The sequence below is a fragment of the Zonotrichia leucophrys genome, chromosome 6 (genome assembly GCF_028769735.1).
Source record: "Zonotrichia leucophrys gambelii isolate GWCS_2022_RI chromosome 6, RI_Zleu_2.0, whole genome shotgun sequence".
Taxonomy (NCBI): Eukaryota; Metazoa; Chordata; class Aves; order Passeriformes; family Passerellidae; genus Zonotrichia; species Zonotrichia leucophrys.
Genome location: NC_088176.1, coordinates 10,056,255 through 10,081,892, shown reverse-complemented (window position 1 = coordinate 10,081,892; position 25,638 = coordinate 10,056,255). Strand labels below are relative to the sequence as shown.

Below are 25,638 nucleotides of genomic sequence, written 5' to 3'. Positions count from 1 at the left end.
CGCTGGGACCGCGGCGGCCGCCGGGCTCGCCGGCAGACGGACGGACGGACGGAGGCAGCGCAGCACGGAGAGGCGGCGGGGCATGGGGAAGCGCGGCCGGCCGCGGAGGGAGCCGCGGAGCGAGCCGCGGAGCGCAGGGGCGGCCGGCGGGGCCCGGTGCCCCCTCGGGGACATCTGCAACACGAGCCCCGCGGCGGGCATGGACACCTTCCTCTACAACGTGCAGGTGCTCCTGGAGGCCGCCAGCTACCTGGAGCGGATCGAGAAGGAGAATAAAAGTAAGTGCGGGCTGGCGGCCGTGGCCGCGCGTGTGCGTGACTGCGGGGCGGTCAAGGGGAGTAAGGAAAATAACCCAAACTTTCGGCTGCCTGCAGTGACAAAGGGCGCCGGGGCCGGCCTGCCCCCCCCGCGGCAGAACCGTGCGTGCGACCCCCGCCGCCACTGGGGAGACCGGGCCCGGGGCAAAGTTTGGGATGGAGAGCGGAGCGGGACGGCGCGGGAAGGGGGGGCGCATCTCTGGTTCTCGGGGAGAGCGGGCTCGGAGCGGCACCGAGAGGGGCCGGGGGGGCGGCGGGCCCCGCGCGGAGCCAGAGCCGGTGGCGGAGCCGGAGCGGCGGGGGAGGAGGCGATGACACGTCCCCGCTCCCCCCGCCGGGGCATGGGCAGAGTCACGTAGGCAAGTGGCAGCGCTCGCCAGGTAGCCGGCGGGGAGGAGAAGGCAGGGCAGAGCAGTGCAGTGCAGGGCAGGGCAAGCGTCCGGTGCGGGGCGGTGGCCAGCAGCGCCGCTAGCCTCCTGCTCCGCGGGCGCGGAGGGTGCGCGTAGCCCGCGGCTTTGCCCCGCGGAGCGGTGTCCCGAGCGGACAGGCGAGCCGCGAGGGACGGCGGCACCGCGAGGCAGAAGCGCTTCGGGAACAAAGGGGCGGCCGTGGCCCGCGGCGGAGCGCGGCCGCGGACCCCGCGCGGTGGCGGAGCGCGCTCCAGCGGCGCTGCGCCCGGCGCGCCCCGCCCCGCGGGCGGACACATGGTTCGCACATGGAGCCAGCGCGCCGCGCTCATTGGCCGCCGCCTCCCGGGGGCGGGGCCTCGCCTCCCGTTCCGCCAATGCGCGGCGCCGGGGTCCCCCGTGTGACGTCACGCGTTGCCGAGCGGGCCGGGGGGGGGCGCGGGGCCGGGGGGGCTCGGCCGGGGGGTTCGGCCCGGGGGCTCCGGGACCTGCGGGCCCGGGGGTGTCACACGGACACCTCGCCGGGGGCCCCGGGCTCCGCTCCGCCACCTGCGCTTTGCCCTTGTTTTCCTCGGGTTTCTCTGTTACTCTTTGTTTTAGCCTTTTTAAATTTTTTTTTTCATTTTCTACTTTTTTTTTTTTATTATTCTACTTTTTTTTTTAATTTCTCTGTCCTCCTCGCTTTCATGTTTGGGGGTTTCCCCCCCTCCCCCCTTTTTTTCCTCCGCGGAGCATGTGCTGCGTTTTGTTTTCCGTTTAACTTTACAAAGGCATCGGCAGTGCCTCGCCACGCGTCTCCATCGCTCCATCGCCCTCTCCTCGCCGTTCGCCCCCGTGGCAGCTGCAGGTCCCGAGCAGGTGCCGGTACAGGGTGCCCTTGTTCTGCGGAAAAAGCTGCGTGCACGCAGGCTCCCAGGGAAAGGGATCCCTCTGCGGAGGAGCCGCTCTGCCGCTAAAGCTGCAGCCAGCAGCCCTTGTTCTTTGCTCGCCCAGAACAAATCCAGCCTGCTCTTCTGTTTTGGAAAGTTGAGTTAATATTGGGGTGGGATTTTTTTTTTTTCCTCACGTGCTAATTGTTGTTTCGTAATGAATCTGCAAAGCCAAGCGTCTGAGGAGCTGAGCTGCGCCGTGAGCAGCAGCTGCGAGCAGGAAAATGACAGGAGACACCAGCAAGAACTGGGTTTGCGTGTGAAAACAGCAGCATCCCTGGTTTGGAAACTGAGTGTCAGACCGCTGCTTTAGGTCTGTTTTTTTCTCAAGGAGTGCTCTTATTGTGAAGGGGAACTGTCAAAATCATGGGTTTTTTTCGGGGTGGGGGAGATAGAATTTTCCTTGCCGTTGAGATGGATAGTATCTGATCTTTTACACGCTCCATTTAAAAATGCATCATATTACACGGTTCCTTGTTTGGAACTGGAAAATGAGTAGGACTGCAGGATACAGGATTTTTTATTGCTAGGTTTTTAAAAGAGGTGTTTGCATCTAAACAACTCCATTCCTGAGCACTTGTTTTCACGGAAGCTTTCACTAGTAATTGTTGAGGTCATAATGTTGAAAATCATCACTTTTATTGGGAAATTCTGCAAAACCTTTCAGTATTTTAATGTGCAATCAGGACATTTTAGGGTGAAAAGTCCCATTTAACCAAAGGTTCAGCTGGTGAACGTGCTGTTCAGAACGTGACTGTCATAAACCAGGCAGCTTTTACGTGTTGCTCCCAAACAAAGAAAAATGCTGCTGGGATTGGAAAACAATCTCTGAGCCTTACTGGCCCTATCTAAACTAAGGAACAGCTGCAGAAGCGGGAGCGTTGTACCCTAATGTATATACATCTCCTTTCTGGGAAGGGATTTGCATGCAGAGCTCAGGTTATTGCACCAAGAGAATGCTGTGCCCTTTCATCTGCTAGGGCAGGGGTGATTCTCTGTGCACCCAGTGCTGGCAGCCTGGCAGAGATGTTGCTAATGGTCACTCCTCGTTACAATCTCTGAACTCACAATTCACAATAATAGAGGGGGCAGCTCAAACAAGTTTGGTAATGGAGACTGCTGGACTCAGTTGCTGGAGACTGCCAGACTCAGAAGCTTGCCTGCTTCCTGCAGGATGCCCAGGTCACTTGACCATGGTGTTACAAAGGGTGTAATGAGCTATTTTGGTGTTACTCCCATCAGGAAGGTGGCTGAGTCACAGCCCTGTTGTGCCAGGTGCTGTACATGCAGGGGAGTGACAGTGCCCTGCCCCAAGGAAACAGTCTTAAAAAAAACAGAGGTGACAGGTGGATGTTTGTCTCTTCCTGGCCAGGATGGGCGACAGGGACAGAGCTGGGTAAAGCTGGTTGGGATCAGCATCACAGTGGTATGGAAGCTGAAGAGCTTCAGTAGCCATAGGAAGGAATTTAAGGAAGGGCTGTTAATGCTCTGAGAGCTTAAGTGGTTTTTCCTCATAGTTTTATGGTTTCTGATAAACAACACTCAGTGCCCTCATTCAATGTTCCAAGCCTTTGGTGGCTGTGCCATGTTACTCACCTTCTCAAAACAGTGTCCTCAGCAGGAGCAGATGCTGTTTGGTAGAAGGGTCCCCTGAGAGGTGGACACAACCTCTTCTCTTGTGGGTCCCAATGCTTGGATATCCCAGATGTGCATGTCACGCCTTCTGGTGATAGAGGAGCAGCTACAAGGAAGTTTTCAGCCCCCAAAACACACCTACCCTTGTGTGCAGGTCAGTGGTACAAGGCAGACAGCAGAGCCTTCCAGGTCTAGGGCAGGACTTTGAGATAAGGCAGGAGTTTCCTACCTGCCTGAAGCCCAGGCAGAAATATGGAGATGATGATGATTTACATTTATAGGTCCCACATCCTATCGTTGTGGCCATGAATAATAGCTGAGGGGCCGTGGGCTGGCTGGGTGGTGTGGAAACAGAACCACAGGGCAGAGAGCTGTGGAGCAGGGTAGGATATACTGTCAGAGCTATGGCAGGGGGAGGCAGTGGTCAGGAGTGGCCTCTCAGCAGCACCCTTATTCACTTACATTTTAAAATATTAGAATAAAAATGACCTGTGTTACAGTATGGTGACAGGGAAGGTTCGAATCCTCTTATCAGACTCCTTGGGTAAGCTGGAGTATTTTAGCTGCTGAAATATAACTGAATTATTTTTCCAGTTGAGCCTCTGGGAGTGAATAACAGTGCTGCCTGCCTGTTTGCTGCAGTTCTCATGGTGAGACCACAAAACCCAATCCCAACACACCTTGCTAACTGACATGTACAGGTTTCCAAATGACCTGTTTCTAGAAATTTAAGCTTGGTATCCAAGGAATAGAAAAGTGGCTCGAAGAAAGTTACAGTGGCTGTTTTCAGACAGGAAAGTTGTGCTGAGGGCAGCTCTGTTGATACATCTGTAACCTCTGTGAATGCCACTTCAGGAATAAACAGGGCTGAAAATCTGTAGCAGCTGGAATGCTGGGATTTGGAAGATGTTTTTAAAGGGACCTGGAGTAAACTCAGGTGAGGTTTAGTATTGTGCCAGGCATCCCCTTTGTGTGTGTGGACTCATGTTTTTGTCAGTAGGAGTTGCACAAACATGTGATGAATCCTTCGGATACGATGACTTATCTGTAATAGGCCTGGTGTGTAATACATTCTGATCTCACTGCAGATACAGACCTGTGTTGCCATATCCTCTTCCAAAAGCATGAAGGCAATCAAGTCTCTGTAACAGGGGTGACAAGTTCACCAGTCTAATAGAGGTTTGCGTGCATAGGACAGTGGGCCTTGCCCCTCACAGGAGACAGCTGGGTCTTCTTCAAGTGCTGGCTATGTTTATTGATCTTCTGACCAGGAATAACAAATGGACGATCTTAGATTTGTCCTTTGCTCCTGCATAATTCTCTCTGAGGGAGAAGACAACTGAGCCTTGGGGATGAATTAACAGTATCTTCATCATGTGGCTCCTTTCATTGTTTGTGTACTGTTTAGGGTCTTTTTCTGACAAACCAAAGAAATGTCAGAAACCTTTAATTAGCTGAGGGCAGAAGGAGCTGAGACTGCCTTTGGTCTGCATGTAGAGCTCCCATTGTATCAATGAGAGCTGACCAAGTGGCTCAAGGTCAGTGTAGATGGCCTTGGATCTCATGGTGATGTGATATATAGAGCAGTGTGGGACCCCTTTATTTATATATTTTTCATCCAACTCACAGTAAACCCCTTTCATTCCTCCTGGTTCATGACCTGGCCACAGTGATTCATGTGTTAGCCACTTCCAGGTTGGGGTGTTTTGACTCATGCTGTTTGGACCTCAGCATAGAATTCAGAAGGAAGCCACAGCAGGAGAAATGATAGGGCAGAGGTAGAACCATGGAACTGTGCTGGGAAGCACTGCTGAGAAGTGATCACATCCCTTGTCAGCAGAGCATCCTGAGAGCCAGAAAAGAAGCACATTCTGCCACTGGCTGAAGAACCCTACTTTCTTGTTATTTAGCTGAAGGACTCTGTATATTTTTTCTTGTGGAAATTCCTTTTAATTTTGCAGCTGGATCAGTTAAGTGACTTAATCAAAGTTATAGAGTAAGTCACTGACTCAGTATAAATTTGGGCACAGCACAGGGCTGAAAACAGAGCACATCTCCTGGAGAGAAGGAACAAGTGACCCGAAGAGCCAATAGATCTGTGGCTTTTATCTTATTGTTTGGCAGAGCTTAGTCTTTGAATCAAAGCGTGCAATTGATTCCTGTTCAAACTCTTGGATATTCCAGAGGTTTGGTTCCGAGGAATGTCTGTCCTCAATGGTGGATGGGTTCCAGGTACCAGTGGGAGTGCTGAAATGGATTATCTGATGCCTTGCAAAAGAGTGAACCTCCTGGATGAGAAATGAGGCCATGTCCTGTAGGCACTTGTAGGTCCCTTGGTGAAGGAATTGCAAGCCTTGGAAGGAGTTGAGTAGGTGGCACTTGGGTTGTGCTCCAGTCTGCTGCTGCAAGTCCTGCAATTCTGAGCTATTGCAGTCGTGGCTACGAGAACAGAGACCTGTTTGTTACAGTGTGTGCTGATTATGTTGTTCAGATGTTGTTCCCCTCACTAGAGAAACAGGAGTGGTATGGATCTGCTGTTCCCAGAAATTTGGGGAATCACTGAATCTTGAGAGTGCCAGAAAATGGTTCCCACCAGGGATCTCTGTTCATGCTTTGATTACACAAGTGTTGGATTTCAAGGATTTGAAAACAATATCAAGAGTTTGGAGGGTTTGTGTGAAGGTGGGCAAAGGAAGCTCTTATGGCTGTTGCCATCTTGATGTTCCTCCCAGAAAATGCAAATGGTTGGGAACAGGAGGATTTTAGCAAAAGCCAAATACAGAATGAAAAACAAGGCAGCTTAGCCAAAGGGATTGCCCTTATTGAAAATAACTTCCACGTTGCAAAGCATTGTGCTATTTCTAAGGTTTGTGTTCAAAGCAGAGGGCTGGGCATCTTGATTTGTGAGATGTGTTCCTGTTCCACCTCTGACTTAGGGTGTGTCTTCTTGTGAGTAATTATGCTGCTTACACCTCAGTTTCCCTTCCTGTCGAGTGGAAAGAAAATAGCTGAAGTAATTTTGGGTTTGAGAAGCTTAAAGCATTACTTTTGGAAAGCTCTTAGAAAATTTTCCTGATGGAAGTTGCTAGTTTAATGTAAGTGATGGCGATGTTGATAAAAAACAGATCACATCTGTTATACTTGATGAAAATAGTACAGCAGCATTTCAGATGTAAATATTAATTGATTTCTGCACTGCAGATTTCTTCTTGGATATTTAAATTATTGCTAAGGAGGAGGGAAAGGCTATCAGGGAGATTAACAAATCCATTATTAAGGCTGGAAATGGAGGGTTGCCGAAGTGCCATTTAATAAAATGTAAAAAGCCCCTTTCTAAAGGGCGAAGCAGCAGAACACACAATGAAAGTGAATCACAGCTGCCAGAAGGGATGCCAGCAGCAAGCACTTATAATCAGAAAACTGTACTTACAGATCATTCGGAGCCACTAAATTAAATGATCTCATTCTCCCCTAAAATACTCTTCCCTTAGCCCCTCCCCAGTGTTGCTTGTGGATTGCTCAACCACATTTAAAATCTGACTTTGGGGGCTTTTTGGCCAGCAGTTGAGTGGCATTGGGCCTCTTCGTGCTATTTACTTTCCACCCACTTTTGTTTCTGTCACACTCTGGCATTTTGCAGGCTGACCTGCCCACACGAGCACTTGGGATGGCAATTGCAAGATTTTACAGATCTGCTGGGGCTCCATAGTTACTTGCCTCTTCTCTAGGGCTCCTTCTTTGGGGAAATGTCCCATCGTTTATTTCCAAATTTCTCTTTGTTTCACGCAGATTTTTTTTCTAATTTACATTGTTTACTTCAGAAACAAAGACTTGGAAGCTGAGCTGAAGTGTAAATGCAAGAGCTCGTCCTACATCATTTCACACAGAACTGATCCTGCTGTTACTTATCTCTAGGCTGATTTAATTCACCATGTGTATCAGGATTCCCCTCCTTCCTCCTCTCTTGTTTTGTATCTTGACCTTCACCTTCATGAGGCTGACTCTCTGATGTGCTCCTAACCTACCCCTTCATTTTCCAGCCGTGGATTTCCCTTTTAACCCCTAGAGTGGCACCACATATCTCCCAATGTGCCATCGGAAAAGCTAATGGCAGTGGGTCTGCTAAGGGCCTGTTTTGCAGTGAGTTTGGGGGTTTGGAGTTGCAGGGTTTGGGTTTTTTAATGTTTAGTGTTGCTAATCCTGAGAAGCAAATGGCTCTCTGGTTTTGGAAGCAGGTTAAAGGAAGCTCAGTTAGAGCCCAGAAATGCTCTTGTGTTAACCTCACTGGTGTGGAGATGTCTGTGCACCTGTGTCCTTTTCTTTAATCCAGGATCTTATGAGTAGTCCTTGAGACTGCCCAAATTTGGAATTTTCCTTCTGTGCTTTTAACAGTCTCCTCTATGGGCAGCTTCCAGTGTAGAAATATGAGGTGGGGAGAGAGAATGCTTCGTTCCCTGAGCTCTACCCCAGCCAAAATCCAGTCTTTGCACATGCTGTGGTCTGGCTGGGTGTAGGTGCATGAGTGGAGACTCTCCTGTCCGAGCAAGGGCTGGGACTGTCCTTCCCAGAATGAGGGAGGGATGTCCCTGGAAGTGTCCCAGCTTCCTTCCTTATTTTTCAGCTGTCCCACCTTAAGAGAAACAAAACAAATCAACCCCTAGAGATCTGGAGATGAAAAGGTCTGTGTAAGAATTGAATAGTGGTATTATTTTTACCTCCATCAGTTGCAAGCCTGCAGTTTTCTGAGGAAACCTCAGAAATGGTGGATCAGCAAATTGTGTGTAGAGAAAAGTTAGCTACCCTGAATCCACTTTTTTCAGCTCTTCTCTAGTTGAGTGCTGCCGACTCTTGCAACTCCATCACAAGTCTCCTGATACTTTGTGCTCTGCCTAAAGCCCTTGCTACCAGACATAAGCCATTGGTTGAGAATTTCTACTTTTTTGGGCTTTTTTTCAAGGTACTTTTCTGTCTCCTGTTGTGATGGAGGAATGTTTGCAAATGTAACCAGTCATGGCCTAAAGGTTCAGAAAATATCCCAGTCAGAACTACAAAACAGTCTTTGGGAGATTCTAAGTCAGAATCAGTTGGAGATTCTGATATTTACTGTGAATGTTCTGATTCTGATCTTGAATGTTTTCTGAGTGCATCCTTTTCAAGTAAGTCAAATATTTTAGAGATTGGTATAATGCAATTCTATGTTACCAGGTTTTTGAGCTCCATTCCAGCTAATGCTGAGTTTGGTAAAATTCAGGGTGATAGAAGTAATCCAAGGGTTTGTACCTACATGAAAATAAGGATGTAAATACATTATTAAAATTCTGAAAAGAATGATCACACTGAAAGCATTTGTTAAAATGTTGAGATGGTCACTGTTGTGCCTTGTTAATGTGCCACTTCAAGTATAGTGAATTTGCTGTCTATGGTATCTCTTGTCTATGCTCTTAAATAATCTGTGCACATTGAAAAATGGGCCTTGCTCCTTAACCTCCTATAAAAAACAATCTATCAGTCACTCCAGGTGGGAATTCCAGGCACCTGGAACCTGTGGAGTTCCATCTCCACAGGTGAGATGTGGAAAGTTTCTACATTGTGGCTGTGGCTTTGTCTTTTGTAGCCTCTCTGCTTTGTCCTTGCCACAGCCCTGCCAGTTCCATGTGGGTGGGCATGGAGGCCCCACCTGGGATGCTGTGTCCAGTCCTGGGCTTCTCAGTTCAAGGGAGACATGGAGCTCCTTGAGCAGGTGCACTGGAGGGCTGCAGAGTTGATCCGGGGACTGGAGCATCTCTCTTAAAAGGCTGAGGGAGCTGGGCCTGCTTGGCCTCAAGAAGAGACGTCTGAGAGGGGATTTTATTAATGTCTGCCTGTTGGAAGGGAGGTGTCAGAGGTTGGACCAGGTTCTTTGTGGTGGTGCCCAGCAATGGGACAAGTGGCAAGGGGCAGATGCTGATACACAGCAGTCCCACCTGAATATGAGCTATGCAGGTAACTGAGACTGGCACAGGTTGCCCAGAGAGGCTGTGGAGTCTCTGTCACTGGAGATATTCCAGAGCCATCTGGATGCAATCCTGCACACTGTGCTCCGGAGTGACCCTCCTTAGCTGGGAGCTGACCCACCGTGGTGCCTCCCAGCGTGACCCACTCTGTGATTCTGTGACCTGACCACCACCACCTCAGGGTCTGAGTGGGCCCGGAGCCATCCCCTCAGGCGCGGGGACACGCAGCCTCTGCCCCGGGAGCTGCCTCCCCCCACACGCTCCGGCCGTGCCTCGGTGCTCCCGGGAACTGCATTTCCCAGCCCGCCCCGCTCCGCTCCGCTCCGCCCGCCCGTGAGCGCCGGGCAGAGGTAAACAAAGTGCTGCGAGGCGGCGGGCGGGGCGGCGGCCGGAGGGGCCGGTCCCGCCGCGGGGCTGCCGGGCCGAGGGGGCCGGGGCTGGATCCTGGCAGGGCCCGGCGCGGGGGCGCATCGGGGCTGGCCGCGGGGGCAGCGCTGGGGACGGGGCTGGGGCAGGAATAAGCGCTCGCCGCTCCCCGGCGGGAGCATCCCGGAGCGGCTCCTTCCTCCGGCATTTCCTCCGGCGTGTTCCCTTGCCGCCCCTCGCCCTCCCAGGAGAGCCGCCCCCGGCACGGTGTGACGAGGCCCGGGCACTGGGCAGAGACGGCGATCCCCGGCGCCTCCCCGCCGCAGCCGCCCCCGTGTCCAGCGGGGGAGCCGGGAGCGTGGGGGCGGAGGGCGGCCCGGGGCTGCGGAGCCCCCCGGCCATGGAGCAGGTCCAGATGATCAACATCCAGCGGCTGCTGGAGGCGGCCGAGTATCTGGAGCGAAGGGAGAGAGGTAATGGGGGGAGGATGGGTGCCCTCCGTGAGGGGAACGGGGCTGGGGTCAGATCCCCACCGAGGGGCGAGAGTGACCCCGAGAAGGGATCAGAGCCGGTGTTTGCTGGCGGGATGGTGGCAAATCCCCAGCTGAATGAAGGATAGGGCCGATGAGCCCTCCTGAAGGTGGTGGATGAGGTGGAATGTTTTTGCAGAGTGGGGGAGGTTGACGTGGATGTGGTTTCTGGGAGGAAAAGGGGGTATTTGGTGTGAAAGTTTTCCACTGGGCAGGAGGGATGGTGATGGGTGGCTCTGGCTCAGCAGACACGTCAGTATCACGTTGAAATATATCTGGTTTGCCTGGTTCGGATAGGTTGGGCAGGAGGAGGAAGATGAGGCACTCTCTAGACTGTCATGTTGGTTTTTTTTTATATTTTCAATGTTTGAGTGGTGGTGACCTCCCTCCAGGGTTGGCAGAGACTTTATACTTCCCTTCCTCCCTTTTCTCCAGCCCCAGTCCACTTCCCTGTGAAATGAATATATATCCTCAGTCATTTCCCTGAGCTGTTGTGATTAAGGGCCTCCCCAGCTAGGCCAGCAGGTTAGTGGTGAGGCCTGCCTGCTGACTTCTTTATTTTTTCCTTTCTTATTTTTTTCTCTCCTTTTTTTTTTTTTTTTTTGATTGTTGCTTTTTGTTATTAATGCCTTGCCTGTTGATTCTCTTGCAGAGTGTGAGCACGGCTATGCCTCGACCTTCCCCTCAGTCCCAAGCCCTGGACTACAGGACCCAAAGCCCACGCGGAGGCTGAGCCGGGCACGGAAATACAGCGGCAGCGGCAGCATTGCCAGCATTGCCACCAGGTACAGTGTGGGCAGGGCTGCCTGGGGCTCACAGCTGCAGAACAAAGCTGGAGGCAGTGGAGAGAAATTTCCTCTCTTGGAAAAATGGGAAGAGAATGTGAACAGCTAGATTCAGAGCTGGGGCACACAAGTGCAGCGTCCATTCTGGATCTATAGCACTGGAAGTAGAGGGGACACAGGGGAGCTGGATCTGAAGTGGCACTGCCAGCTGACACCATGCCAAGTCTCAGATGCTGCAGAGGGAAGGGGAATAGGGAGATCTGTTCATAAGGTTTAGGGAGAAGGTAGGCAATAGCTATTCCCATTATATACAGCTGATGTCTTTCCAACCCAGAAATCACTGCTTTTAAGGGATAGTGCATGTGCAGCCTGGGTGCTTTGGGATTGTAATGACAGGCATGATTTGAAGCAAGGAAATGTTTTGAAATGGATCCCCTACAACAAATGGGAGAGAGGGAGATGACTGACTGTAATGTACAACATGTTAAAAATTCAGTTCAGGAAAACAGAGCTGTGTTTCAGTCTGCCTTTCAGGGCAGTGGGATTTCCCAGTTTTTGATAGCTTGATAATTGTAGAACTCCATGTTTTTGACACTTTTCTTATTACACAAAGGCATGTTTTTTGGTTTCTTAAATCTAGAAGAGACAATAGGATTAAGCCTATTGCCTGGTGCTGTGGTTGCATTTGCCTCTTCTCTCTCATTCCTGTTCTTTTTATTTTTGTTTGCTACCTTCTGTAGGTTTGTTCAGACCTTGTTGAGATCTTCTGGGATAGAGAAACTTAAGAAACATAGAGTATGCCTTTGAAAAGGCATTTGCAAGCTTGCTTTTACTGCAGCAAGGCCTGTGCAATCCATAAAATGGTGGCAGGTGGCTCAGGTGATTAAGGCTTTCTTAAGGCCATTGGGAAGGACCTGTAAAGGCCTAAGGGGAAGGTGCCTTTGCTTGCAGTGATTCTGCTTCGGCAGCATTTGATAATAAAGGTTGTTTGAAGCAATGTTAGGACACCTTGCTGTGGGGAAGTTTTCTTCATCAGGATCAGCATATCTTGAGCTCTGTGTCTGCTCAATGTTTGTATTTGCTTCTCTACTTCATCCAGCCTCTCCTAATTTGAGGGCATTTGTAGCTCTTTGCTGTTTATCGTGAACCAAAGCCCCCAGTCCTGTGACTTTGTGTTGGAAAATGGTGGCAAATGCTGAATTGAGGTCGGTATTTTTCTCTCTAGGTTTCCCACATACTATTTTTCCATCCCACACCTCTTTGTCTCAAAGGCCTTTGTCATGGCAACCTGCCCTTCTCCAGAGGAGGGCTGGAAGCACATCCCCCTCAGGAACTCCTTAGCACTGAATCCAGCAGCCTGTAGGCTGGAGAGGGATGCAGAGCACTCCCAGTCCCTGGGGCCAGGGTGCTCAGCAGGCCCTGCCAGCACAGAGCTCCAGGCACAGCTCTCCTGGGGCAGCTCTATGCTGACACCAGCCCGCTGGGCCCTGGAGCTGACAGGCTGAATATGTTCCTGTGGGGGGAAAGGCAGCAGAGAAGCAGAAGATGTACTTTCTAGTCTTTCTTAAACCTTCTTTATACAAAGAATACTGAGGCTAGATGGAATCTTTAGAGTGAGAGCGTTGTTAGCCAGAGCGTTTCCTCCTGTGCTTGTTCCAGCCTCAGGGAGTGACCAGTGTGGGGTCTGCTCCAGGCAGGGACCAGAGTGGGTCTTTTGGGGAGCTCAGACCTTACATGCACAGTTGGAAATGGAAGTTTCTTTTAGCACAAGTCGTAGCAGCTTGCACTTGCTGTAGGAGATGGCAGGCCTTCCAGATGGCTGAAGTGCCGGGAAGTGACAACTGTGAAGTTTAGGGTGCCTCCAAATTCACTGCAGTGTCTTTTGTGTGATGCTGAGTATAGCATCAGCCCTGTTTAAGGAAGGCTCTGTATCATCTCTTCCTGTTAAAATCAAAGGGGCAATTCAGTAAGTTCTGTCTGGTGGAGTTGGAATGGACTTTGAATTAAATATCAAGTCCTTGATGAGGAACAAAACTTACATTTCATGTGTGGACAAGAGATTTTCTTAGATTGCTTTTGTCTCAAAATGGTTCATTAGTGTAGAGGAATAATGCATTTAGATCTCATGCAGATCTTGTAATAAAACAGCCTCCTCTAAAAATGCCTCTCAGGCAACCTTGGGAAAGTGACAATGTTTTCCTTTTTTTTTTATTTATACACTTTTACAATTCATTTTACAGATTAGCACGTGTACATTGTTGATGGTCTTTATTGAACCAAATAATCCATGATTTCGTGGTGCCGGCTATTTATGAAGCCTGGCTGCTTGTTTGATTAATATTTTAATTCCAAGTATTTCCCTTCAGCATTTGCAGCCCAGACATGACAGCTATTTCCTCCCAACAGGCTCTGTGCTGTCATTGCACAAACACCCAGAAAGTTCTGAGGAGCAGACAGCCCAGTTCTGGATGGCAGTGGTGGAGCAATTCTTATTCTTACAGAACTATGGTGATCTCACAGTCTCAGCAAAATAATTCTTTTCTACCCCAAATAGGGGTGTGCAGATAAGAGGAAAAAAATTGCTTAATAGTTTCTAATTCTTGTGATGCAATTTTAAGGAAGGATGTTGTGGCTCAGGTTCTCTTTTCCTTTGCTTGTCTCTGTTGTGCAACCAACAGCATGGAGATTGCTGCAGAGGGCTTCCCTCTGCAATCATTATCTACATGAATGTGCAGTGTTTTGTGCACATGTTTTAAAGATATAATGAGTTTGAGTTAAAACATGAACGTATTTAAAAATACAGTTTTGCTTTAGTTGGGGATATTTTGGTATGGGAAATTACCCACCTGCAGAAAATAATTGGAGAATCACAGTCATTGTTACCTGGTGTTTATTATAGACAGGGGAAACTTTTTTTTTTTAACAAATCCAACTTAACACATAAAAGCAAAACCCCAAGCAAATTAAAAACTGAAGTTAGCCAGCATGTGTTACATTTGAATTTAATATTGCCTTCTTAAATTTGCACTTGACAAAATTATCTTCTGATTTTTGGGAGGGGTTGGAAAATGAACAGCAGTTTGTTACAGCCTGTAGTATTTAACGTTACTTTTTTCAGAAGGGGTTTCTGGGGCAGAACCTGAGTTTCTAAAACACTGCTAGAGAAGTGAAGTAGTCTGTGCTGGGAGTGAAGTTCTGTGGGTACATTAACTTGCACTCAGTGTCACTGGAAACTGCTGCCATGGACCCTACATGTGCAGTTCTAATAGACTCAATTATTTGAAAGGTTCATTATATTTACTTAGGATTAGCCTGGCTTGATATTTCTACATTTTGGAAAATAATTGAGAAGACTTTTTAATCAATTAAATCATTGTGTCAGCAGGAAATAAAATAAACAGTAGGGTTGCTAAATTATTTTTCCCCCAATAATGCCGTCAATTTAATGAAGTTAAGATTTATAAGGAAATCTGAAATTGCGTTACAATATTAGATTGTCATTTGTGTTTTGTTGTTATTTAGGCTCTCAGGCATGTAGAAAGCCTGTTGTTTTTTGGTCTAATCCTGGGGAAATACCAGGCATCCTCCCAGCAGCATTGGGAGCCCTCAGCTCTCCCAGGAGGCCCATGTTGTTAAGGGCTCTCAAATAATCTATTGCTCAGTTCCATGGGGGAGGGTTTGATCTCTGTCCAGTTTCTTTTTCGTTTCATTTTCCTCTCTTCCCATTATCCTCCCTTGTGTCTGGCACTGCCTCCCAAGGGCCTTTCATACACCTACAGTCTGGTAGCAGGTTGCTTGCAGAGCTTGGAGTCAGCAGCTGTGATGAGTATGGTGAGGCATTTTGGGCATGTTATCTTGGAAATCTGGGTGTCTGGGTTTCTTTGCCCTTCTGGCTGTTCTGCTGGTGCAGCTCCTCATTTTCTCTGTCGTTGCACTCTCATCTACTCATATAAAACATTTTTGCCACTTCTAGATCCCATCACTTGGTTTTGTGCTGAACTTCTCTGTAGGCTTTCACTCTCATATCCTTTGAAATTCTCTCCTGAGGGTCCACATGGGGACTGTACTGCTGAAACCCTCAGGTATGCTTGGCTTTGAGCTTGCTTTGCTCACAGTGTCCCAGAGCAAGGACTGTGGGGTGGGTGTGTAGCTGTGCATTAGGTGCTCTGTGTGCCTTAGGTGATGGCTTAATGTGGCACAGGTTCACAAACATGGGTGCAGAAGCTCAAAGGGTGTGGCTGCAGGTGAATCTGCAAGTCAGCCTTGGGTGGCTGGTGCACAAGAAAGCTGATTTACCACAGCAGCTGTACCTCACTGTGCAGGGGAGGAGTAGGGGGGTTGGTGAACATTGCACAGTTTCAATATGTTTTATCTTTTCTGTCAAAGGAGGTTTCCACCCTCCTCCCCCCACATCGTGCTGCTGACTGAGTACCTGGCAATTTTCAGTCCTTCCTGGAGCCTCTGGAGTTAGGACAGTGCTGTAATTATGATTTTACTGGGAGAGAGGGTGGGCAGGTGGCTGAGTGGTTTGCCTGTCTTGTGTAAGGAATTCCTGAAAGAGCACATTGCTGTGTCAGCTCTTGTTTGATCTATTTTTTTGCACAAAGCCCCCACCCCTATCTTCATGTCCCAGAGACCTGGTGTCTGAGACTTTCTGTCCGCAGCTTTCCTGCTTCCTAGGCTCTATAGTTGTTACTTGTTTCTGGATGATACTTTGTTTATTTGCTTGTGAGTTTTTTGGTTTTTTTTTTTTAGTCCTCTTGCACTGGATCACGCCTCACTCCGCAGCTAGTGGGAGTTGAGTTTTGACTCGCTGTGTGTAGGTGGGTTAGAATCTGGCCCTTGTGTAATATGGGGGGGATGCTTTCTGCCTCAAACCTTGTAGTGCCTTGTAGTGAAGCTCTATTCATGGCTCAGGACCTGGCTTTGCTTTATAGAGTACAAATCCACACATGTAAAACAGAGAATGTGTGAGATCTGCTGTGCCATGTTTTGAGTTATGCTTCATTTTGATCATGCACAAGCAGTGTGATTAGTATCTGGAAGCTTCATCTTGCTATTGAAACTTTGTCTGGACATACTTGGAGTCAGGATCTTGCCTCCCAGTAGAGGGTATACCTGAATGTGCTGGTTAATATTCCAAGAAAGGGAAGCTGAATGAAGCTGTTAAGGATTGCTTTTCTCTTAGAAATATTGAGGGAGACTGGCCAGCAGTATTGAGTATAGTGAGATATGTGCAGGGCTTCTTTTTGAGAAAGGATAATGACAGTATAAATGTTGGGCTGGGAAGCTGGATTAGTGGTCCATGCACAAGTGGCAAATATTCACCCCATATTCAAATCCCAGTGTCTTTGTAGGTTTGTACCTGCATACAGGTGCTCAGGGAGGGCTGACAGGACTGCACTGAACTCTGTTCAGCCTCAGCACATCCCCTCTGCCCATTTGCCCCAGTGCAATCTGCAAATGTAGATCAGCAACTCCCAGTGATGCTGGAGTGTCTGAACCTGCCATGGTGTGAGATCCTGACATGATTTGGAAAACAAAGCAGTGCCCCATGCAGGTGAGGTTTTGTGTGCAGTGTCTTCTCAGTGGTGCTTGGCTTTGCAGTGCAGCTGGCAGGTTACCAGGGAAAACACAGAAAGTGGGGTGAACCCAGCAAATGGCATGAGAAGCATAAACCCCACTCCCTGGTGAGGAATGAGGCCTCCAGAAGTGCAAGAGCTGATGTAGCAATTTCCATGGGGGAACCCACTGTGTTCCTCTTTGTCACCCTGTTTACTTTATAAGCCTCCAAGGAAGAAGATCCTGCAGAGCTGCAGTTCCTGTTTTCCTTTGTGTATTAGCACTGAAGCCGTGTATGGGGATATCTGGGTGGCAGGGAGTCTATGCAGAAACCCACAATTCTAGGCTCAATTTATGCTTTGTACTTTCAGTAGTTGTAAAATGAAATTTGTGTTCTCTTTAGACTATCCAAGTTGTGCAAAGAGGCCTTTGTGTAAACTAGAAGTAGGCCCAGTTGTTGATGTTATCTGCAACCAAGCTGTAATTCTCTGCTGCAGCATCTGTCTGCTGTGAGGTGTCACTGTGTGTGGCTGAAGGCTCCTGATCCCTTTGTCCTCCCAGGTTTGGGGGAATCCTCTGCAGGAGTGTTGTTTTACAGCAGGGAGTCAGTCAGGGCTCGTGCTGATGGTGTCGCAGCACTGCCCAGTTCGAGCTGTGCTGCAGCTGCCCTGGGCTGATCTGCATCACTGATCACAGTGCTGCTGTGATGGCAGGAAACTTCACATTTTCTTATGTTCTCAGGGTCTTTTGAAATGTGAAGCTTGTTAGACCCAGCCCCTAGAGAAATTTTGTGTCTTGGCATGGTGGGGAGGATATTTGGGCCAAACCTGGTCAGCTGTTCCCACAATTCTCTTGTTTTTCCATTATATTCACTGTACAGACAATTCTCTGGTTTAAGTCATATTCCTTCTTTGTCAGTTGTTTTGGTTTTCTTCCCACCTCAGCACATTTGTACCCTTTTTATATCTTCTCTGTGTAATGTTTCATCCACAACACATGCAGGGATTTATCCTTCATGCTTTTGTTTAACCTGACCTGGTGCTGTGCTCGGCAGTGGATTGGTTGTCACCTGTAGTGTTGTTTCCATCTGTTCTCCTGTTTGTAGGTAAGACTGGCTTTTTCCTTTCCTGCTCCTGATGGAGCTTTCAAATCCATTTCTATTTCTGACCCAAACAGACTGGTCAATGTCCTGCTGCTGAGTTAATTGTCTTGCTTGTTGGAGTTCCTGCTGTTCATCATCTCCTGATCCCTCCTGACAAACTTCTGCCCAAATTCAAAGACTGGCTGCTATTTGTTCTCCTCCTGAGAGTGCTGGCTCTTACTCCCTACCTTCTTTGAACCAACAAAGATAGGATTTGTTTTTGTTGACTTATTTTGGGCTCTCTTGATCAGAGGCTGTGGGTCTCTGGGGCTGTGCACTTGGCTGGCCTTTGCCTGGATCTCTTCTCTATGAGACACTGCCTTGTTGATCAGCTCAGAGAGAACAGGCCTGCTTTTTCCATCTTGCTGGATATATTCCCATCTCTCTTTTCTGTGTTCCCTACTGTACTTTCAGTCCTTTCATTCTCTGATATGAAAGTGATTTCACTTCAGTTCTGTTGCTTTATGAATCCAGTTTGAAGTAGCCTTAGATGATTTCCAATATTATCTTAATTACTTGTTTATGCTTTGCTGCTTGCTCTGTGACAAGCAGGCATGTGGACTGAGAGCAATTCTTTTGCCTCAGTTTTGATTAAAGCTCCTCTCCATAAAATAGTCGATTATTTTCTGAAAGCTTCTCATTTATCTCCCACCATCTGTTACACCATCAAGAAGGGAGAAGTTGTGAGAAAGGACAGATGACATTGGGATTGCTGTTGGGGCTGCTGCTCCAGGGGTCATTGCCCAGGTGCCTGGGCAGCCCTAAAGCAGCATACAGACATGGTAAGGTAACATGGCACAGCTTCTGATTTGCCTTTAACAGTGAGGCTACAAAGTGCACCAGTTCATGAACTGCTTTACAAGCAGCCTGGCCATCTGGGAGCTGTGGGAGGTAGCCACCTTGCAGCCTTCATGGTTGGTGCTGCTTGTGAGCCAGAACTGTAAGAACAGAAGAAATTGAAGCTCTTCCATTTTTCTCAGCCTTTCTTTTCCATGGATCTCCCAAATGCTGGATGAGTGTGTCCCTGTTGACAGAATACAGTCCCAGACATAAGGACATTTGAGTTCTCTTCCTGATTTTCTTACAGCCTGTGGAGTCTTTGTGCCTCAGTTTCCCTAGTACAGCATGCAGCTAACAGTATTGTCAATGTATTTTCCTGATTTAAAGTATGTTTCCCCGTGCCTTCATCTCCAGGCACAGTATTGCAGCAGTATGGTTGTAACATGAGACATAACTAACAAGCCTAAATAGAAGTGAAGGAAGTCTGGCCTGGCCCACAGCCATATAAATGCCATCAGTTTCTTTTCAAACAAAGTGCAGTTCAGTCAGGTGGTGTTTACTCAAAAAGCCTCACTTTCCCCAGTGCATCTGAAGGCAGTTTCTTGAGGGCAGAAGATGTGTGTTTGCAGAGAAGTACATGTTCCCCAAACAGACTGCTGCACTGCAGAGGGCACTGCCTGGGCTATTTCTGGAAGTGACCATCTTCCTCAAAAGGGTAATGTTATGTGTGGGAAGAAGCACGTTACAGGGCAGAGCCTGGCATGCTGGGCCTTGGATCATTTCCTGAGTGTGCTGCCGAAAGGCTGCACGGTCTGGGCACGTCAGATGACCTACATGGCTCCTGCCATCTGCACATTGTTGCTTCCCACCATCTGTACATTGGGGTAATGCACACACTTTTCTAATCCTGTTTCTAGAAGCTATAGATGCTTTGGAGCTTGTAACTGTTTTAAAGAAGATGAGACTTAAGCTCCTGAGTTTTCTAGGTAGATTTGAAAATTGCCTCCTGTCTCTTTATTCTTTTTCTGTGAGCCACTGCAATGCAGGTACCAGCAGCTGGAATGCTGGTTCTGCTGTGGCCTTGGAAGGGACCAAGTCCCTGACCATGTACTGAGACTCACATATCCTGCTGGAAGTCAGCAGGACAGGGACAACATAGAAAAGTGTTTGTATTTTCCTGTCCTCATTCTTTGTCATGCTCTTCCTTGTGCATGGGAGAGCTTGGAAGTGCATGGTGACATTTTTCTTCAGCAGATCATGAAATACACATTTTGTCAATATATTTAAAAAAGGCAAGAATCTGTTTACAAGAAGCTCAAACTCCCTTGCATCATGGATCACAGACAAGAGTCTTGCCTTGGTGAAGGCAAAAATATTCTTCTTCCTGACATGTGAGAATTTACCTGAATTGTCTGAGTTCTAAATTGTTAGGGAAGATGTTGTCTGCTGCATGTCCAAGGAGGATGGACTGGGGTTTCTCTACTGAAATGGCTGAGGTACTTCACCAAGTGAACATGCATCAGCCTTGGTGTCTGATCTGTGTGTACCAGCCTCCTTTGACGTGGTTAACTGTGGGCTGGGAAGAGAAGGAAGTGGTTTTTGTAGGACTTCTGCTCACTTTTGACAGGAGTTAGAAGGTAGACAAATGGAGCAATGAATACACTTTGGGGAACTTGCTTCACTCTTGGCTGCTGTCAGCTGCCCAGTGTCCAGGCAGCAAGCCCCTTTCAGGCCAGCTTGTTATGGGAGACCCCAAACTGTCTGTTCCTCACACTGATCTTTCCCAAGATATGAACCTGGGATCTGGACTGTGGAGGTGCTGGTGGTGCACAGCCAGGGGGGGCACCAGCAGGGCTTGTGCTTAGATCATGCAAAGTGGCCTAGAAAACAAAGTCCTTGGGGGTCTTCATGGAAGTGCTCAGAGGGACATGAAGATGCAATTCTGATTTTTCTGCTTCTTAGCTTTCAGTTTGGAAAGTGAGGATGCACGAGGATAAATGTGCTTGTGAGCTGCCCAGCCACTGCTCTCAGTGAGCCTGTCAAAAAGCCTGTAAGGAAAGCTCCAGTTCTGTATTCAGAGCAGGGCTTGGCTTGAGGCCACACGTTGAACAATGAAGAGAAAACAAAATATTGAATAGCTGCTTGTTCAGCAAACCCAGTTCCTCTTGGCTGTACAGGGCCCTGCATGAGGACAGTTTTCCTCTAGCATTTGGGGTAGGAGGAGCATGTAGGGTGTCAGGGGGTGCAGGAAAAAGCCCACACCAGCACACTTGCTCCCAGCCTGCACAGTGGGGAGGGAAGCCAGCTGGGGACTTCTTTGCTGGCCCCAGACTGCAGCACTGAATGCAAACAGCATTCCTGCTGTTATGTTGCCTGGCCTGGAAAACCTTTCCCTGCAGAGTGCCACCTTGTGCTGCTCATTAGGATGTTAGTCTGGTTTGGGGGAGCTCAGCTCTGGAGCTGGGATAAACTCGTGGTGCTCAGCAAGGAGGAGCTGTCTTCCTGCTCTTTTCTCCTATGTGCTGAAAAAGCAGAACATGCACTGTCAGAACAGTGTTGCTTCCTCAGATGAGGGTTATGTCTGATATTTATCAGTAAATTAATAGTGCTTTGTTATTGGCTCCCATTTTAGATAGTTTTCTGGCACTTTGTACAGTGGTGTTTGAGAGTCAGGTTAGCTCACCTGGCAGACAGTGGGCAAGACATCAAGGCTGGTTTAGGTTTGGGTTGTTGTTGGTTGTGGGCTTTTTTCTCAGTTTCCCACTTACACTTCACAGTGGTTATGTGATTTTTTGGGGGTATTTGACCCAAGAGTCAGATGGCATGAGTGTTCATGCTAGCTGTCTCTGGGGTGCCTGAGGACAGCTACCTTATCCTGGGGTTCAGGGAACCCAAATTAAGTACCCTGCTCTGCCACAGGTTTCTTGTATGACCTTGGGAAAATTATTTCTAATTTCTGTGTATTGGTGTTGTTCCCCTGCATAAAAAGTATTATGGAAGACTTAATTTAGAAATGTTGCAAACAGAAATAATGGTTATGGGGAGCAGGTACCAAATTGAGAGAGGCTGTATAAATACTGTAGGTGACTTTGAATATATTTACTTCTTGAAGGAAGTATGCAGTTTACTTTTAAAAGTTGTTTTGACTGGGTCTTGCAAGACACTTTCCCAATACTGTGTAGAAACCCAGGGGTTGGTGGCTTTCTATAGCTGTGAACCACGTGGAAGAGCTCTCTTCTGCTCTTTGAGCTGAAAGCAGACTGTGGGGCCATTTCTCCTTTTCCAAAGATGAACAAACATGAACAGATGCCAGTACGGCTGCGTTCCCTTCTCTGTTGGAGACGGAGAATGTGAACTTTGGAAAGGTCTGGCTTGATCCTGGGAAAACAGCTTTGATCAGAGCCTTAGGAGGAATCTGATACTGTGTCCGTCTGAGAGCCACAGAAAAGCTAGCCAGAGTGTGGGGCCAGCTTAATCTGGTGCATCTCCACTGACGTCAGTGAGAAGGTGAAACAGTCTGTTCCATCCCCTCACCTCAGCTCCTCGTGGAGAAGAATTTACTCTGGACCTCAAGGCCAGACAGTGTAGGGGATCATGAGGTAGAAATGGCTTAAGATAATTTTGGTCTCTGGTACTGCTTGTAAGGAAACATTTTGTTAGATTTGCTGATATGCAAGACTGAGGTGATGTTCTTGTTAGGCTTGAGGCTGCTGCTTGCAGAGGGCATAAGGATGGCAGCAGAAGGACTCTTGCCCTGGCTGTGCCATCTTCTGTTCAGCTGCATTTTGCTCCTTCTCACTGTGGGAGCTCATGCCAGTGTTGAGTACAGTAAGTTGCTGTGTTCCCAAGGCTCCCCTGCAGCTCTCTGAGGACCAAACTTCTGGGCCTCTCATAGGTGAGGAAGGCTCACAGCTCCCTTAGAAAGAGCCCTTGAGCATCTCTGTCTGGGCAGGAAGAGTTAACTCTTGTGCAGCCTTCATTTGTCTTGCCATTGGGCTGGAAGCCTCACGTGCTGCTGCTGCTGCTGAAGGTTCTTTGTGGGTTTCCCAGGCTGGCTTCTGCCCTGGCTTCTTAGGCTCCTGTGGTGTTGATCCCCTTGCATCCCTGGCAAAGCACTGGCAAAACACTTCAGCCAGTAAGTTCTGTTTTGTGGACACAGGTGGGTTTAAAATGTAAAAAAGCTGTTGACCACCCTTCTTTTCCATGATTTTATTTTGGCATTTTTGAGGAAGAACTTGCATAAAAGAGAGCAGTAATGTAGTTCACTGGTTTCAGAAGGGTTGGTTATTCTTGACTTGGGGAATGGAAGAAGGCATTTCCTGCAGGGGAATTTAGTGGCCCAGTGAATGGATGTCAGCTGAGCCAGAAGGTGGGAAGGGTCTGCAAAATGAGGAAGAATGAGATTGTATATGGTGTGATGCTGCATGAGCAGGAGACATAGCTGAACCTGAGTGAAGTAGGACAGAAAGCAGTTGGCCTGGTCTGCAGATGAATGTTCTTGTTTTGCTAAACATGATTCAGGTACCCTAATTTTCACAAGCTGTGGAATATTTCTTTCATTATTAAACTCTTGATAAAGGGTGAGTGAATTTGGAGGAGAAGCACTGGGTCTATGTAGGCATTAAGGATGTACTGGAGGAGCCCCTTACTTGTGGCCAGCAGCACCCTCTGAGACAACAATCTATCTGTTGTGGTGCAGATGGAGCTCTTGGAGTCCTGGACTCCTCTGGAGCCAGGAGCTGATGCCAGATTCAGGCAGGAAGATGACCAGGTTCAGGAGAGATGACAGACCGTGGGGTCTAAATGCCATCTGTGTATTGCATAGGACAGGGGCTCTCAAGGACTGTGTTCTCCTCAGCAGAAAATAGTTACCTCACTGAGAACCCAAACCAAAATGCAGATGTTCTGCAAATGCATGTATTTGCCCATTTATCAATAATAAATGTGTAAACCAGAAAGGTCAGCTGTGTTTAATGTCATGTGGCAGCTTTGTGATTTTAATTACAGTAAAAAACCCCAATGACAAATGAATTCAATGCTCTTTAGAGCTTGTTCCTTTCTGGTGCAGTTAGTTGTGTTTCCTTACCTGTGCTTGGGCAAAGTTGGGCTGCCTCTGCCATGGTAGAAGAAATTTTATTTAAATAAAGAAAAATGGGATAAAGTGCAAATTACTTGCAGATTCTCATGTACTGGGGGACTTCAGTGGAGTTTAATGTTTCAGCAACACCTTGTTACTGTGTTGGATAGCAAGGTTGCAGGCAATATCACTGTAACTGGCACAAAAAGATTGTTGCATCTGACCTTAAATTAGAATGACTGACAATTTCTGCTTCCCTCTTTCTTCCTATTCTGTATGCAGTTTCAGGTATCTGGGGTAAATTGGGATAACTTGACTTTGTCCTCTTTCAATTTTTTGTTGCATAGACAGGGACTGTTCTGCTATTTTTGTTGTTGTTTGCTTGGCCCCTTTATCTTAAGCTTCTGAAACTCATTCTTGATCTTTTTCCAAGCTGTTTTCAAAATGTAGTGAGCAGGATCCTCCTCCTTAATAACATTTCTTCAGTTTTTAGGAGTAGTTATCAGTTTGGATGTTTTAAATTGACTGCTAAAGAATGACTGCTATAGAAACCTGACTTTCAAATGAGGACCCTGCAGACAGTTTGTGCTGGAGCTACTTTTAAATTGCAGCTGCCGTTTTGAGCAGTGCCAGTACATGTGCTTGGTCTTTTGTTTTCCCCTCTGAATGTGTCCATACCCCCCTGCTCTGGTTTCAGCTTTGCAGGTTCTGCCTGCCCTGCCCACCTGCCAGCAGGGATGTGAATCCCCTGGTTTGTGTCCTTGTTCCCTGGGTGGCACAGGCAGTGGCTGTCACAGCAGCACAGCAGTGGCACACCGAGCGTGCTGGTCACTTGCTGCCCTACAGCCAGAGTGTTCCCTGAGTTTTGGCAATAGTTTTCAGCTGTGGTGTTCATCCTGTACCCATCAAAAAGCTGGTGATAGTGCACCAGGATGAGGCCTTGATTTCAGTCTGCTGATAGTCTCTAAGTTCTCAGTTAAGAGATAACACCAGCTCAGTTCAAGAGATCCAGTTCCATTTGTTTCTGTACCTATTTAAGACACTTATTTTTCTGACTTGTATCAGTAGAGGCTCCTCTACTTTTTTCCACTTCACTGACAGCACTGTCCTTGTTTAACTCCAAATAAATCTTAGTAACACGTGCAGCCCAAAGATGAGGGGTAAAAACTAATCTTTAGATTAGAAGCTATAGAAAGTGAAATGAGAAATGAACAGAAGCGAGAGGATTGTTTCCCTTTCTGTGTTGTCCAAGCAAAAGGAAACTGTCACAAAAAATTTAAATTAGTGAATGGTGATTGTGGGGAGCAGTGCTGGACTTTTTTCTTGAATTTGGGTGAAATAAAAAATTAAAACTTTCCCAGATGGTCCTAGTGAGACCAAGCAAAACATAGGCAGGTAAGAGAAGAAGCCTCCCTGTAGGATTGATTCAATACTGCTGAGATTCTTTTGCTTGCATTCAGCTTCAGTGGAAGGTGTTGGGGAGGTTGCTTTTTTTTCCTTGCCACAGCCGTGGTTAAAAGTCACAGCGAATATTTCCTGACTTGGTGAAAAGCCTGTGACCTCTCTCAGTTGTCTTGTTCATCAGAAGGCAGATAGGTAATAAAGAGTCTCCTGTGTGAGAGGAGTAAGGAGAACCTGCTGTTTTAATTTTGTTCACAGCAGTGGGCCAAACTTTGTTCTTTCAGTGCTGGCCTTGGTAATTGGCTCGATATAATACAGGAATTCAAGCCATTGCATATCTTTGGCCTTATAACTGCTAATATCATAGCCAAGAAGAGTGCACAGTCTCCTGCAGGAGCATACAGTAAAAAAGAACAATAAGCATGTTTCAAACTATGTATGGGCAGTGGTTCTAAAGAGCCTCAGCTCAGTCCTGATGGGTTCATTTGGGTCCAAGTTGCCTGGACAAAGGATTTTGCTGGTTTAGACTCAGAGAGGTTGGGGTGGGGGGTAGGGGGGGTTGATTTGGGAGACTTTCTGGACTAAATATTATGTTCATATTTCTGATTCCTGGGAACCAGAATGAAGGCATCCACTGCTTTAGGGAGGGAATTCAGGAGTTTTCTCAAGATGAAGAGTTTGACTATAGTATGCCTTGCCTTTAGGGTATCCCATG

At 47.8% G+C, this 25,638-nt stretch overlaps 1 protein-coding gene across 2 annotated transcripts in view; it reads left to right on the top strand.

Moving 5' to 3' along the window:
* Nucleotides 1–25,638, top strand: part of MXI1 (MAX interactor 1, dimerization protein) — a 55,725-nt gene continuing 30,087 nt past the window's right edge. Inside the window, exons 1-2 of one of the 2 annotated variants that reach the window (XM_064717512.1) lie at nt 1–278; nt 10,830–10,962. In XM_064717512.1, coding sequence (XP_064573582.1) covers nt 83–278; nt 10,830–10,962 — 329 coding nt within the window. In that variant the 5' untranslated portion in view covers nt 1–82. Of the gene's footprint in view, nt 279–9,669; nt 10,121–10,829; nt 10,963–25,638 lie in introns of those variants that run through there. The other variant, XM_064717513.1, reaches the window with a different exon arrangement.